Here is a 16,695-nt window from a genome sequence, read left to right as displayed (position 1 = left end):
TTTCTTTATTAAAAACGACTAGCAACAAATCTAGCATCTTTTTTTGGTGGTGTTGGAGACTGTACTCGTGTTTAGAGATCTGTTGGTCGATGTCTGCAACAAACCGCAAGAGCTGCAGCAAGCCTGACGTCACTCTTGCTTGATGCTGATGCTCCAGCTGCACTTTCTCTCCTTGAAAGAGAGCCACTGTCTTCTTATTTTCACATTGCAAATTTTGTAGATAGCTGTTCACAGGTATATCTCAGATGTATTAAAATATGTCCACATCGCAGGCATGCTGCCTCTGCTCCAGAAAATCACGTATATCGTGGTTTACGTCATCACAACATCCTGTTTTCACTGTGCTGTTTCAGTGAACTGTCTTTTACCGGTGGCCACATTTTTGATGCATCACTACTCAATAGGGGTGTCAAAAAATCGATTTAAAAAAATGTTTGTCCTGTCCAGCCTCTCAGACAAATTATATTGTGGATGTAGATGCCCATATTTGCTTTACAGATCTTTAGAAAAGAAGTGTGGGATATTTCTTTTGTTGCCGTATTTGACTTCATTAAATGTTTGGGAAGCATTAACAAAATCAGTTTTCTTTTAAATAATTTATATATTTATCAAAGCTGTTTATTTTATAAAGTAAATTAGTTAGACAAAGAACTGGCATCTAATGTTATTAAACTATAGATTTTCAATTGATAATCAATTCCGAATCGAATAGTTACCCCCAAAAACCAAATTAAATCATATGGTGCCCAACGATGTACAGCCCTACTAGTCAAAAGTGCGTAAATAATAGGCTATATATATATGTATGTATGTATGTATGTATATATATATATATATATACATATATACATATATATACACAGTTTCCCATAAACTGCCAAGATACCTGTGGTGGTGGGGGCGTGGCTATGGGTGTGGTCACCATGACATCATCGAGTAATTTGCATAATTTACTACAATGATGTGATTTTCTCTAAAAAGGCTCAAAAAATGTATACTTACTAATTAATAATAACAGTTTTGTTTTAAACGTCCATCCATCCATCCATTTTACACTATAATTACAACACTTTATGTACATATTTATATACAGATTTGAACAATAAGTTATTCACTGAAATATATTTATTAATTGTGGTTCTTACAAAAAATATATCTTATAAAATATAAAAGCTAAAATGTCTCTTAAAGCTCTGCCCTTTTAATTAGTGCATACTAAATAATTTAACTTTAGCCTACTACTACAACCATATTATTTACCAGCAACATAAAGTGAAACAGAGGCAGAGGTGTCCTGCGACAGTCAGTAACAAATAAACAGAAAACAGTAGTGGTCAAATACAAATAAGGCAACAAGAGAAGTATCCTACACTTCTCTTTTGTAAATTAAAGCTGGACAGGACAAAAATAAAAATTAAAAAAATATTTTATTTTTATTTTATTTTTTAAAAATTTGTGGCGGACGTAATTCTTTCGTGGCGGGCCGCCACAAATAAATGAATGTGTGGGAAACACTGTATATATATATATCGAGTCATACAATATAAGGCACAGAAATACCTCATTTTTAAGGTGTGGCGGCTTTTATTTTGTCGTGGCAATGCGCCAAGATCAATTACATGTAGGCGAAACCTTGCGATGGTGTTTGGATTCTCTTCAAGGGTTCTTCTTTTTTAGAGGGAGTTTTTCTCTCTCTGTTGCCAAAGTCTCTTAGGACTTGAGCCTTGGACCAACTGAGTCTTGGTTGTCGAAGTGTCTTCCGTTTAAAATTGTTTTATAATTATTATTTCATCATTGGTTTTCCTCATTGTATAAGGAGTGTGCTTGTAAGTGTGTAAAGTACCTTGAGAAATCTTCTGTTGGAAACTGTCGACATATTCAAATTGATTCGTTTTTACCCATGTACCATTGGTTTGGGTCCCAATCACACAAAAACGAGCAGTGTCTAAATTTCAGCAAGGCACTAAACCCAGAATGACTGCCTTCAAAAGTAATTTGAGTTGCCTCTTGTAGCGTGATTCGGCTAATACATTCTGGGAGTTTATTGGTGGAGGTCACAGGTTTGAAACTGATTGCCAACATTAACGCATTTCTGACAGAAGATGTCATTCTGACAAGGGAAAACAAGTCAACATTGATAGCTTTATTGTGACATGTTTTTACTGGGGATGGGTTTGTGGTAACTGACATTTCACCTGATTTGAATTGTTGATCTGATTTTGTGTTATAGTGTCGAGCTACGTTCTGTATTTTTGCTCGTTATTCCCCATCGCTTGTCCTAAGTCAAATGTAGCATTACACATTGCATGCAAATAAACAATCTCCAACATTGAGATCATTAAAGTGCAAACTTTTGTCCTAAATAACATACTTTTGTAACAAAAAATGTATTATACATTTTATCCAAAAGAATAATGAAGTAAAACATTGAGGACTTTGGTTTGTTTCAGTAAGTAGATAAAGTGTAAACAGCCTTGGTGGTGTGCAGAGCAACTGCTTTAGTGATTGCCCTATGCATTGTGCTTCTTTCTCATCATACATGGCATCCATACATACTTTGTGTAAATGATTCCACCATAGTAAGGTGATTTTTAGCCCTTACTGTTTATTGTTGCATCTTTTTCGCACTCGGCTGGAGGCTTCGCTTTCAGATGCCGTTGTTTGTTGTGCAGATGCCTTTTTGAAACAAACTTTGCAGCGTGTAGTCTCTTGTTCCATGCCTGTTGGCACAAAACCAAAGTACTAACAACACTTTTTTTGTATTTGGAACAAAGATCTGGCTCTTGTTAGCGTTAGCATTAGCCATGTTTTGCTATGTGTGCCACTAAGGAAGTAAGGCGATGGAGCAAGCTATGGAAGCTCCTGAGCGAAAAGTATGTTGGACTAAGAGGAGAAAAAAACAATTTTTTTTTTTTACATTTTTAAATCGTCTGAAACAAAAAACTTGAATATATCCATGATATTGATATATCGCCCATGCCTACTGTCAACCCTTAACTTTCTCTCTTTCCCTTCATTTCAGGTTATGCAATGGTCTCAGCGGCACATCCAGATCGCCAGGTGCTCGTGTCCCTCTCTCGCGTGTTCGGGCTTTCTTCCCTCCGCTCCACGGCTGAGGTGGCTCTGATTTCCCTCCTGGTCAGCGCCGCGTAAAAGAGGCCAAGATTGCCAAGATCTGCCCCGTGGCGAGCATGACGGCCACCACGCGTGGCTCTCCTGTGGGGGGCAACGACAGCCAGGGCCAGGCGCCTGATGCTCAGAGCCAACCCCCATTGCCACAGAACCAGGTCAGCCTTTAACTACCTCAAGGGCTAAATGGTAAAAGGGAAAAGTTTCAGGGCCACATTACCCCACCAAAAAATCCCTCTAAACTCTGAAGTTAGGTTTTGCAAGAAATGTCATGTATGCTATAAAATTGTGAAACTTTAGTGTAGGGTTGGGCAATGAATCGAAATATAAGTGTGGAGGCGGATAGGAAAGCAGCAGCAGCAGCAGAAGAAGCCATGTGACACACTCCCGCTACAAACACGCATCATGGAGGATATCTCTGACCCCGACAGTACAATAAAAGCAGCTTCCACCCAAAAGGAATTCCCTAACAGTTGTTTAGACACACTTTGGGTTAGGGCTGGGCGATATGGCCTTTTTTTAATATCGCAATATTTTTAGGCCATGTCACAATACACGATATACACTACCGTTCAAAAGTTTGGGGTCACCTTGAAATGTCCTTATTTTCAATGAAGATAACTTTAAACTAGTCTTAACTTTAAAGAAATACACTCTATACATTGCTAATGTGGTAAATTACTATTCTAGCTGCAAATGTCTGGTTTTTGGTGCAATATCTACATAGGTGTATAGAGGCCCATTTCCAGCAACTATCACTCCAGTGTTCTAATGGTACAATGTGTTTGCTCATTGGCTCAGAAGGCTAATTGATGATTAGAAAATCCTTGTGCAATCCTGTTCACACATCTGAAAACAGTTTAGCTCGTTGCAGAAGCTACAAAACTGACCTTCTTTTGAGCAGATTGAGTTTCTGGAGCATCACATTTGTGAGGTCAATTAAACGCTCAAAATGGCCAGAAAAAGAGAACTTTCATCTGAAACTCGACAGTCTATTCTTGTTCTTAGAAATGAAGGCTATTCCACAAAATTGTTTGGGTGACCACAAACTTTTGAACGGTAGTGTATATCTCGATATTTTGCCTTAGCCTTGAATGAACACTTGATGCATATAATCACAGCAGTATGATGATTCTATGTGTCTACATTGAAACATTCTTGTTCATACTGCATTAATATATGCTCATTTTCAACTTTCATGCAGAGAGGGAAATCACAACTAAGTCAATTTAGCAAAAGTGTATTTATTAAACAGTTATTAAGCAGTGGCACAAACATTCATGTCATTTCAAAACAGAAAGTGCAAGATTGTCAGAGACATTTTAAAACAAGCTATGAGTGCACTTTTCTGCATGATGTCACTAAGATGACATATCAAAACAACACTAAATTAAAGTGCACTTTTTGTACAGAACACCACTACAATAGTTTAAAACAAAGTGCACTTTTGTGCATGATGTCACACAACGTATTTCAATAAGTGTCAAATAAAAATGAGCTACATAATAGGAAATCAAATAGTGTATGTCCTTCGCTATGTGGTAGGTTCCTGCGGGCGTTATCTCCTTCTGTTGTTGACTTTTTTTTTCATACGGTGTTGATGTGGAAATGGTTGTCTGATGTCATCACCGGAAGTAGTCAAATCACCTGGCAGGTGTTTCCTGTGTGACAAAAGAAGAGATCAACAAGGAAGTCCTTCCGCCATCAGTGTGTGAATGTGTGTGTGTGTGTGTGAATGGGTGAATGTGGAAATAGTGTCAAAGCGCTTTGAGTTCCTTAAAAAAGGTAGAAAAGCGCTCAAGTACAACCCATTTACCATGGTTGCCTCGGCATTTTGTTGGTGTGGCACCGAACGGAGATGTTGACATGCGGAGTTAGCACTCTTCATTCTGTAGCGGGTGACTTTTCAAATGATGCTACACATTAGCAGTAATGCTACTTTTTGTAGCAACGCTTTTGCCCCACACTTGACAAATTACGGTTGTCTGTTCGACATATTCCCACTTGAAGCCAAACCACCGCCAGACGATGGACCCCCTACTGTTTTTCTTGGGAATTAATTCTTCCTTCATTTGTTACCAGATTCGCACCTTCTTTCTCTCGTATTACCACTCGCACCACCGCTAACGTTACCCATGCCACTACCTGTCTGCTCCGCGAGGGCGTATACGTATGTAAGAAGGTGCGCTTGTTTTATGTCTCTGTGAGAAGGAGAGACAACAAAGAGTGAGAAGCATACTTGCCAACCCTCTGGATTTTCCCGGGAGACTCTCGAATTTCAGTGCCCCTCCCGAAAATCTCTCGGGGCAACCATTCTCCCGAATTTCTCCCGATTTCCACCCGGACAACAATATTGGGGGCGTGCCTTAAAGGCACTGCCTTTAGCGTCCTCTCTCACCTGAAAAGGAGACTATTATATATGTCTCCGTTATCCATAGGTTTATCTATAACCCATAAAGTAGGCAGGCACGGAGCTATTTCTCAGCGTGTGTTTATTCCAGCCGGCACGTTGATACACTGACACACAACATCCGGATTCCCATCATGCATTGCTTCAAAACTACGGCAAGTAGTAATGTCCAAAAACATAACAGAGAGGAAGCAGAAGAACGAAGAAGTGACACGGCGACGACGAGTAAGAAGAAGAAGTACGCTTGCAAGATCCAAAATGATTGGAAAAAATAATTTCAGTTCATCCAGAACAGCTGGAAGGGGAAGGAGTATGCTGTCTGCAAATTTTATAGATCAGACTTCTCCATTGAACACGGTGGCCGAACTTATGTTCTCATTCATGAACGGTCTCAAGGTTGGCAAGTATGATGAGAAAAGCCTGTAGTGTAATGCCCGCAGCTAAAAGCAACTGCGTGAGAACGTATACTCGAATATCACGATATAGTCATTATCTATATCGCACAGAGACAAACCTGCGATATATCGATATATCGCCCAGCCCTACTTTGGGTGCAATAATAATGACATATTAACTGAGAGTGGGATAATTGTGCATTTACTGAAATCGAGGTAGAAAGTTCCAATTATTCATGATTTTAGATTTGTTTCATAATCGCCCAGCTCTACTTTTAGAGGCATATTTTTAAAATGTTCTTTGCTGTTTAGAATTTTAAAGGTTATGCAATTAGGGATGGGCGATGTGGCCTCAAATAAATATTGTGATTTATATTGCATCTTCCTGCGATAATGATATATCACAATATATTATTTGGTATGTAAAAAATAATGGAATTATTTCAAGACTGGTTACAAAGGCTCCTAATTTGGCTGCTGACATATGCAGTTACATATTGTCATTTCTGGTTGTATTATTTTCTCAAAATTGTTATTGATATACTTGCTAATCAACTGTACTATCTGGCTACTTTTCATTGTAAAGAATTTGGTAAGCACTTATTTTTATTTTGTTTGGATACTTTACATTACCACAAATGTGTGTATCGATCCAATACAAAGCAGTTACAGGGGCAGTATTAATCATACCAGTGCTGATACTAATACTTAAAATGTTCCATCCCGAGGTAACAATATTATTTAAATATTTAAAAATATTTTCTATGATTGAGTCTGTTTTTAAGTAATTTCCTTGATTTGACTTACTTCCTAAGTTTGTAAACAATGACAAAAACGACAAAAACTATTTTGATAAAGATATCAAACCATCTATAGTATTGACTATACAGCTCTTATACTTACTGTCGATATTGGTATCACTCTACCCACCTTTGTTTACATTCAAGAGCTGTTAGCAGTTAGCATGGCCTGTGTAGTGTAGCATGTTTAGCTACTTCTCGTCCTCCAGTGATACCTTTAGGAAACATACTTTATCTGCAGGTTACCCACCACTAACTTAGCGTCTGTCTTGTGCTTTTCTTGAAGGGGTGAGGTATAGACTAAGGATAAACATGATTTAATGATACATGTTGTTAGGTATAGTCTTTTATTGACCTAAAGTTGTTTCAAGCCTCGGCCCATGCATTTTTAAAAGTAGTATATTTAATTGCATTGTTGCACGGTCCATTGAAAAACAAATGTTAATTTTCCTTTGACTCAAGTGTCTTCATGTAAGAGGGTATCACTCCATGATTGGTGGTAACCAGTTAGTGGTGGCGCTAATCCGCCAAGGTGCAGTATGTTTAAAAGAAGCAGCAATTTCATGTTTTGGGAAGGGAGGCGTTTAAAATGTTAGCAGTGCCGTGGCTATGTTTTTTTTATTGATGAAAGCTCAGATGCACAGGTAGCTTCACCACAATTCTATTACTGTTGAGGAAAAACAATCCAAACAACAACAATAATAATGATGTTGGTACTTTTCCAGACGATTAAGACCATTTTTAAAAAAAAATGCCCATCCCATTTCCAGACACTGCAGCGTGCAGGATTTTTTATTTTTTTTAAACAAATACAGCTCACTCCCTACCCTACAGACACACACAGATGCCCAGAGCGATGAAAAGAGAGGGGTGAGGGGAACGGAAAGAGGGAGAAAAAGTGAAGACGAGGCATCAATGAACAGAGAGAACCTCCTGAGTGATGGATAAGGGATGTGTGTGTGTGTGTGTGCGCGCATGTGTGTGTGCGCGCACGCTGATGAGCAATGGTGATACGTGAGAGGCAAGCTGTATATGTAGGTCAGCCAAGCAGAAGGAGCCTTCACCACACACCACCTACATTTCATATTTCTCACTCACGTTCACTCTGTTGTACTGACTGGTGTAGCTTTGTTGCCTTTTAAGATGGTAGACACCTGCCCTCGCACCTGCTAGCGTCTACACTGACCATAAGATGAGAAGCAGGTGGTTCAGCCTGGTCCACTCAACAGTCCTTGTCATACTCCAATGGAATTTAAATGAGGGCCCCCATGAGCTTTGGTTTTTCCAAAGAGGAATCCATCAGTTGCCTTCCATAATTTATGCTAACAGGAACTAACTAGTTTTTTATATGTACATGTCACACTTTTTACACCTATAGAAAGAAACTACCGGTAATTAAGTTTCATAGTCTAAAAAAAAGAGTATACATACATGGTGAATTTGTCTAGTGGTGTTGCATTTCTTACCAAAGTCCTCATTTATGTGCATAAAGTGTATTCATAAGACAGTTGTGTCCCTGTCATCGCCAACTACTGGCCTGGGGTTTGTAGTTGTTGTCGCAGGTACCGTAATTTCCGGACTATAAGCCGCTACTTTTTCCCCTCGTTCTGGTCCCTGCGGCTTATACAAGGGTGCGGCTTATTTACGGCCTGTTCTTCTCCGACACCGACGAAGAGGATTTCGGTGGTTTTAGTACGCAGGAGGAAGACGATGACACAATGATTAAAGACTGACTTTTCATATACCGGTAGGCTGGTTATTTTGATAACGTACAGGCGAGCACTTTGTATTACTTTTCACCGTTGTATTATTTGTACTCTGCACGAATGCTGTTCGCCATGTCAAAGATGTGAAAGTTTGATTGAATGATTGAAAGATTTATAGTTAATAAATCGGACGCTTTGCGTTCCCAAACAGTCATCTCTGTCCCGACAATCCCTTCCGTGGTAGCAGGAACCCCTATATACTACGGTAATTACACATCAAAACCCTGCGGCTTATAGTCGGGTGCGGCTTATATATGGAGCAATCTGTATTTTCCCCTGAATTTAGCTGGTGCGGCTTATAGTCAGGTGCGGCTTATAGTCCGGAAATTACGGTATTTGGGGACTGTAGGACAGCGACCCATATTTTGCAGAGTCCTTGTCTGGGATTATCCAACATATTATTGCAACAAGCTGTTTGGGGAAACTGTCTGAAAATGGATTTGGCAAGCTGTTAAGTGCCTGCTAATGTCCAAATTCAAAATGATTAGCTCCATAAATTGAAGTGACAAGCTACAGTGTACCTGCTCATTTACACATTAAGAATAATTAGTTCCAGAAATGGGGCGAAATTAAGGTAGAATATAAGATAAAGGGTTCATATTACATATATATATATATGTATATATTCTACATTTTAAACACTTTCTTGTGGTCTACATCAGTGGTCCCCAACCACCGGGCCGCGGACCGATTGGTAGCGGGCCACGCAAGAAATAAAGAAGAAGAAACAATTTTTATTTTTTATTTTTTTTTTTTAATAAATTAAATCAACATAAAAAACACAATATATACATATTGTGTATGTGTATGTCAATATATATCAATACAGTCTGCAGGGATACAGTCCGTAAGCACACATGATTGTATTTCTTTATGGGGGGAAACCCCCCCCCCCCCCGGTCCGTGGGACAAATTTTCAAGCGTTGACCGGTCCCCAGCTACAAAAAGGTTGGGGACCACTGGTCTACATAACATGTAATGTCACTTTTGTCTAGATTTTGTTTTACAGACCACCTTCAAGTCGCTTTTTGATTGTCTCTTCAGAATGCGCCGTTTTAGGGGTGGTCTTATTAAAGTGCCAAAGCCCTCCAGGCCAATTTCCCCTCGACTGCATCTCCACCCCTGTCAGACATGTTGTAGCTTTAAGAGTTTACTGACCGATATAAGTTAAAACTACACGCTACTTTGTATTAGGAAAAGCTACACCGAAGGATATTAGCATGCATCTGCCCCACTACAATAGGATAGAGGAAAAGGAGGAGCTTATTAACTACAACTTTGGACTATAACTAAATTAAAAAAAATAGCTGACTTGCGCAAAGCTCACTATTAATGGAGAAAGCCGCTGGCATAACTTAAGCAAAAGACGTCACTAAATTCTCAAATTCAAACTATTTGTTTGGAGCAGGTTTGGAAATAATTTTATAAACCTCTCTGCCATGCCTCCATGGTTTAATTTCAAATTTTTGGGGATTTATTGGGATCCAGATTATACAAAAACAGGGACCAACAGCTAAGAAAACTTGGTTTTGCATAATGGGTCCCATTTAAGGCAGGGGTAAAACATGATTATTGGGGAAATGCTAGGATCTACAACGAAAACTTGTTGTAAAACAGGAAAAATATTCCTGTTGCTCCTAAGTCGTGGTTGTTGTTTCTGACATATATACTTATAAATGTATGCCATCTTATGATGTATATTAATGCTGATTTGTGTTTGTTTTTAAATGTTTTAGACATCATCTCCTAACTCATCTAATGAGAACTCTCCAGTGAGTCCCCCCGGTGAGCACGGGCAAGGGGATGGACCACCCCAGCTGGAGGAGGAAGAGCCCGCCTTCCCTCACACTGACCTAGCCAAGCTAGATGACATGATCAACAGGTACACCCCCTCATTTGGCTGTATACTGCAATGGAGGAGTTGCCCTCGCGAGTCATGGTCCATTACTCTTCCCGTTTTTCTTTGCATCGTTTGGTATTTCTGAATGTTGTCGTCCTGTTTCCTCTCAGGCCTCGTTGGGTCGTTCCAGTGTTGCCAAAAGGAGAGTTAGAAGTCCTCTTGGAGGCTGCTATAGACCTCTGTAAAAAAGGTAGGCATAGCAATTAAAGCATGGTGCTAAAACAATCCTTTTTAATACTGCACAGAAACCCCCCACAGCTGGTGTGCTATATTGTAGTTACTAAGTGTGCAATTGTGTATTTTTTCTTGCAGGACTGGATGTGAAGTGTGAGGCCTGTCAGAGGTTTTTTCGAGATGGTTTGACTATCTCATTCACAAAGATCCTGACAGACGAGGCTGTTAGCGGCTGGAAGTTTGAGATTCACGTGAGTATCTTTCTTCAATTTTGATTTAGTCACAAATGTTTTGGATCATTCGCAAGAGGAGTGCGCGTTTTTAGTTTGATTTTAAATAATGTTATTTATTAATTTATTGTATATTTGGTTCCTAATTGTGTATCGCCACCACTCTCCACATCCACAGAGGTGTATCATTAACAACACACACCGCCTGGTGGAGCTGTGTGTGGCCAAGCTCCCTCAGGACTGGTTCGCCCTACTGGAGCTTCTGGCCATGGCCACTAACCCCCACTGCAAGTTCCACATCTACAATGGCACGCGGCCCTCTGAGACCGTCCCCGCTGGAGGGCAGCTGGCTGACGACGACCTCTACGCCCGACCACCTGACCCACGCTCGCCAAAGGTTATACACAGCCTATGCTCATTTTGTGTTGTAGAACTAGCAGATGACAGCCATCCCTCATTTTTGTTTTGTCAAATGCAGGGCTGGTTGGTGGACTTAATAAATAAATTTGGCACGTTAAACGGGTTTCAATTGTTGCACGATCGCTTCATGAGTGGCCAAGCACTGAACGTCCAGATCATCGCTGCACTTATCAAGTGAGGAAGCAATTGTCTCCATGGGGCCTTCTCGTAGGCTTTCCTTACTATTCTCTTTCCTCTCCTTCATTGCAGGCCTTTTGGCCAGTGTTACGAGTTCCTCACATTGCACACAGTGAAGAAGTACTTCCTCCCCGTCATCGAGATGGTCCCCCAGTTCCTAGAGAACCTGACCGACGAGGAGCTTAAGAAAGAGGCCAAGAATGAAGCCAAAAACGACGCACTGTCCATGATAATCAAGTCTCTAAAGAACCTTGCATCTCGCGTACCAGGACAAGAGGAGACTGTGAAGAATTTAGAGATTTTTAGGTTAAAAATGATTCTTAGGTGAGGATGTGAAGACAGTGGTGCACATGAATACTAAAAAGATTCAGGTAAACTAACAAACTGTTCCTTCTTTCAGGTTATTGCAAATTTCTTCTTTTAACGGCAAAATGAATGCACTAAATGAAGTTAACAAGGTGATATCCAGCGTGTCCTACTACACTCATCGACATAACCCGGAGGAGGATGAATGGTTGACAGCAGAGCGCATGGCGGTGAGCTCATACGCCTTGCTTGAGTTTTTTTAAATGCCACAGTGCATCATTGTCTGTCTTTAATGTTGTACCTCAGGAGTGGATCCAGCAGAACCATATTCTGTCCATCGTCCTACGGGACAGTTTACACCAGCCTCAGTATGTTGAGAAACTGGAGAAGATCCTTCGCTTCGTTATAAAAGAAAAAGCGCTTACTATGCAGGATCTCGACAACATCTGGGCAGCACAGGTATAAAATGGCATTGATCACATTTTCCCCATGGAAATATTGTACATTTATAATTACTCTATTCCTGTGTCAAACTGTCACCATCGTAAAAATGATTACAGGTGATATTTTAAATAACATTTGGCATTCTTAAAGTTATACTAGTGCAGTACTTCTCTTTGCTGCGACAATAAATAGTATCGTGTGTCTATAAAATTGCCTGCTTAACATTGTATCCTTATCAACACTAAAGACAACAAAAAAGATATATATATATATTAGTGGTGTAACTGTACGTGTATTTGTATTGAACTGTTTCGGTACGGGGGTTCCGGTTCGGTTCGGAGGTGTACCGAACGAGTTCCACACGGACATATAAGTAGCGTAACGCACGTTGTGTAAACAATGCACACCGAGGCACAACACACGGCATGCTAGCAGCTCACGGGCTAGGATAGACTGACCATACGTCCTCTTTTCACCGGCCATGTCCTTTTTTGCGGAGCTGTCAGGGCGGAGTTTCTTAAATGCCTCAAATGTCCGGCATTTTGAGTTAGGGTTGCGTGTATTTTCAATGTACGTTCAGGGTTAAGAAGGGGTTAAAAACAAAACAAATTGTGCGCGCAGCAGCATTGGTGAGGGAGGGGCAGAGACAGAGAGAGCGAGAGAGTTATGATAAACGCGCACGCGTCGCCAGGCTCTGCTTTTTATCCATAGATTTATCACGTTTAATTTTTTATTATCTATAGCAGGGGTGTCAAAAGTGTGCCCCGGAGGCCATTTGCGGTCCAAAGCTAATGTTTTAAAGGCCCACGGCACATTCTAAAAATACTATTAAAATAAACAAAAACATAACAAAAGTGAAATAAAAAAGCTTAAAGGTTGAATGTAATTTAGAAAAAGTTGCAATGTTGACTAATAAAACAAAGCTGTTTTTTTTTCTTTCAAACTCATTGCTCAAAACATAATATTGAATCAAAGTCAATGTTATTATGAATTATTGACCTATCCAAGGTTCCGATTACTTCACATCAAATATTCCACTAAGAAAAATATTTTTGGTGGAAGATTTTGCAAATTTGGTAAATAAATAACCCAAAAAGTTATTTTTTTGTTTTCTTACTGTACCGAAAATTAACCGAACCGTGACCTCTAAACCGAGGTACGTACCGAACCGAAATTTGTGTACAGAAAAGATTTCAAATGCATCAATTTGCCTGAAATTAATGAAAAGTGAAACCCTATCTAAACTATAAACAACATTTGACCAACTTCAACCATTTGATACTGAAAATTTAAATTAAATAAGCTCAATAAGTAATAAGAAATTCAAATTATCATCAACATTTTCTCAGGATCACAATACATAAAACACTTAAACCTACAATAAACCAACTTGTTCTAAAAAATTATAGACTTATCAAAATGAGGAAGTCATGATTAATGGCTACAATGAGTACATTTTGTAGTGCACAGTTTTTCGAAGGAGGCTTTGATGCATGGTACTGATAAAGCATGCTCCCTGGGCTCACATGCGCCCACTTGCCTCACTTTAGTTTGAAAATAACTATACTTGTGTAAAAATGTTAGCGGGACGCCATCGTTAGCCTCTGCATCTTGACCAGTTGTTCACTCATTCTCAATGAGGCCAGTACTTCTGGAATACAAGTGGCAAAAAAGCAAATGTTTGCTAAAGTAAGCTCTCATGAGTGATAGTCTGAAGTCTTGCAATATTTGCCCAGGAATCTGCAAAAGTTCCCCATGTAGTGCAGTTCGATAAATCTACAAGTAAAACTGTTCCTCCATGTGTGCAGGCTGGCAAACACGAGGCCATCGTAAAAAATGTCCACGACCTGCTGGCTAAGCTAGCATGGGATTTCTCTCCTGAACAGCTTGATCATCTCTTTGACTGTTTTAAGGTGAGTTGCATCTCAAGGGGTGGTACTTTATGTGGTCTACATATTCATTTAGTAATAACAGTAATAGTCTGCTTTTACTTGACCATCTGCCTTATGCATTGTCGTGCAGGCAAGCTGGACTAACGCCAGTAAGAAGCAGCGGGAAAAACTGCTAGAACTCATCCGCCGCCTGGCCGAGGACGACAAAGACGGCGTGATGGCTCACAAAGTCCTCAATCTGCTGTGGAACTTAGCCCACAGCGACGACGTGCCTGTAGACATAATGGACCAAGCTCTTAGTGCTCACATCAAAATACTGGATTACAGTTGCTCACAGGTATGCTTTACCAGAGGGGAAATGGCCTGCAAAATCACATTTCAGCAACCATGTTATATCTTTCCAAGGAACAAAACTACAGAAATTAAACTTAGATTTACTTAAGTCAGTTGTCATCTTGTATGTGTGCTTGGGGCTCATTATTGCGGTGGAAACTACCAGTGGCCCAGTTTCCCAGGCTCGGGTTTTGCTTCAGAATGTCACAGTGCCTGTTGGAATTAATTTGCCCTCGATGACCCGCAGCTCCCCCGTTTTAGCTGCACTCACGCAGCCCCGGACCTTGACATTACCGCTACAATGCTTGACTGTCGGCAAGACACAAGTATCTTGCTACTGACTAGTGTTGCCTGTGTGAGTCATGTTCAGTTGGTGGAAAATATAAATTTTGATAGAAGATATACACGGGCTATGGTATTTATTGGCCCTTGACAAGATGTACTGTAATAAAACTGCTTGCTCAAATGTAAGAGCTGACAAGGATTCTTTCCTTTGACTCATAGGACAGAGACACTCAGAAGATCCAGTGGATCGATCGGTTCATAGAGGAGCTACGCACCAATGACAAATGGGTGATTCCCGCCCTCAAGCAAATCCGAGAAATCTGTAGCCTTTTTGGAGAAGCTCCTCAGAACTTAAGGTGAGGTCATGGCAGGTCATTTTCACCGTTCCGGCCTTTATTGGTGTCCCTGGACTCAGTTGTACAGACAAGGGAAAAACTAGCACAATCTTAAAACGGCATTATTTTTCAAACCAAGTTAGTGTTTCTTACAGTCCCTTGTAGACAATATGTAGTATACATCCCTGTTGTTTTTCCAGAAAGAAAATGCCAATTAACATGCAAATGAGCTTGGTTGGGTAAGTGGAGTGTCAGGGTTGTACCTACCCACTTTCTCTTTGTGTTATGTCCAAAATCTTTCTCTTTGACATGTTTCTAATAACATGTTCTTCATTATGGAGGTTTCTGCCATCAATCTGCTTTCACCAATTATCGCTTGGGTTCCATCTCAAATGAGATTTGATTATACCTCAGTCTTTTTTGCGAAGATTACCCGATTTTTGTTGCGACACATTAGAAATACACTTACCTTTTGTTGTAATTGGAGTTCTTAAATGTTCAATATACTGTATAGACTCCACACTGCTTGTGCCTACCTTACCAACATTAAGGGGTGGGGGCTGCACTTTTTTGGGGGAATTTCGCCTGTCGTTCACAATCATTATGAAAGACATGACAGATGTATTTTTTTCTTTGTCACTGATTACTCACTGCAGACTTCATGAGAGCCAACAAACATAATAAAACATCACTTACTTTACAAGGTCTACTGTCATTAGGATGCGACTGCTAGGATGTTCATATATTCCCATTTAGATGTAGAATGACCGATAACCCTCGCAAAGAAAAGGGGGGATGGAACCAAATGTCTTTTTGTGTCGTTCTTGCCATTTCCGGGTATAAATTTGCTGTCTAAGTGTACCAACTTGTCCGAATACGTCCTCGTTCTTTTACTATCCAGGTGAAAGGCATGATTTATGATCTACAATAAAGTTTGACAAGCGAGGAAGCAGCTGATCAGTCGATCGTGCCAACATTGGCACTCTAGCTCCGCTATAAATAGTTTGTCTGCGTTAGCGCTTGTAATAACCATATCACTAATCCTTGTCTAATATCTAAGTCATGAAATGTTAATGGAGTAAATTGGGGCTTTTTGGAATGTTTTTTATTGGGTTTCATGGGCGGAATAGAGGACCTTACATTGGCTACGCTGTAAGCAGACTTTTATTCACAAATTACAATACATCAGTCATGTTTTTCATAATGATTGTGAACGATAGGCAAAATTCCCCTGTAACTTTATTTTCTCCCAGTATTGATCACATTCTACACAGTTAACAAAAATCCTAACTTATATGGAAATGTACAGTGGCATTTTTAAGATCATTTAAGATGGACCTCTGCCCCCCCCTATTGCCAGTGCCAAAATATTAACGCTGTTTCCTGCCTTGCACCTGTTTACTTATTAAAGGGGTCATATTATGATTTTTTTCCCCTACATTTAAAACACTTTCTTGTGGTTTTCATAACATGTAATGGTGGTGTTTTGGTCCAAATTTTGCATAGATATCATAATTTCCCATATTCAAGTGTCTCTTCAGAATGTGCCATTTTTGGGGCAGTCTTACTTACGTGCCAAAGTCCTCATCCAGGCCAAACCCCCTTCGACTGTGTCACCACCCCGTCGTCCATGTTGTAGATTTTAGTGCTTCCATATGAATTTTACTTACAAATATAAGTTTGAACTATACGCTACTTT

General features: G+C 40.0%; 1 protein-coding gene across 5 annotated transcripts in view; it reads left to right on the top strand.

The window, feature by feature from the left end:
• usp9 (ubiquitin specific peptidase 9) overlaps nucleotides 1-16,695 on the top strand; it is a 71,996-nt gene that overhangs the window by 19,729 nt on the left and 35,572 nt on the right. For 3 of the 5 annotated variants that reach the window (XM_062061705.1, XM_062061703.1, XM_062061704.1), the window contains exons 2-13: nucleotides 3,023-3,287; nucleotides 10,237-10,382; nucleotides 10,511-10,590; nucleotides 10,713-10,825; nucleotides 10,983-11,201; nucleotides 11,283-11,398; nucleotides 11,474-11,725; nucleotides 11,802-11,937; nucleotides 12,014-12,166; nucleotides 13,960-14,064; nucleotides 14,174-14,380; nucleotides 14,881-15,017. In XM_062061705.1, coding sequence (XP_061917689.1) covers nucleotides 3,192-3,287; nucleotides 10,237-10,382; nucleotides 10,511-10,590; nucleotides 10,713-10,825; nucleotides 10,983-11,201; nucleotides 11,283-11,398; nucleotides 11,474-11,725; nucleotides 11,802-11,937; nucleotides 12,014-12,166; nucleotides 13,960-14,064; nucleotides 14,174-14,380; nucleotides 14,881-15,017 — 1,760 coding nt within the window. In that variant the 5' untranslated portion in view covers nucleotides 3,023-3,191. Of the gene's footprint in view, nucleotides 1-3,022; nucleotides 3,288-10,236; nucleotides 10,383-10,510; nucleotides 10,591-10,712; nucleotides 10,826-10,982; nucleotides 11,202-11,282; nucleotides 11,399-11,473; nucleotides 11,726-11,801; nucleotides 11,938-12,013; nucleotides 12,167-13,959; nucleotides 14,065-14,173; nucleotides 14,381-14,880; nucleotides 15,018-15,196; nucleotides 15,236-16,695 lie in introns of all 5 variants that reach the window. The other 2 variants (XM_062061702.1, XM_062061701.1) reach the window with 1 other exon arrangement.

This window comes from Entelurus aequoreus, linkage group LG10 (genome assembly GCF_033978785.1).
Source record: "Entelurus aequoreus isolate RoL-2023_Sb linkage group LG10, RoL_Eaeq_v1.1, whole genome shotgun sequence".
NCBI lineage: Eukaryota > Metazoa > Chordata > Actinopteri > Syngnathiformes > Syngnathidae > Entelurus > Entelurus aequoreus.
Note: the sequence above shows the minus strand (reverse complement) of the source record. Positions and strands in the feature narration are given on the sequence as shown.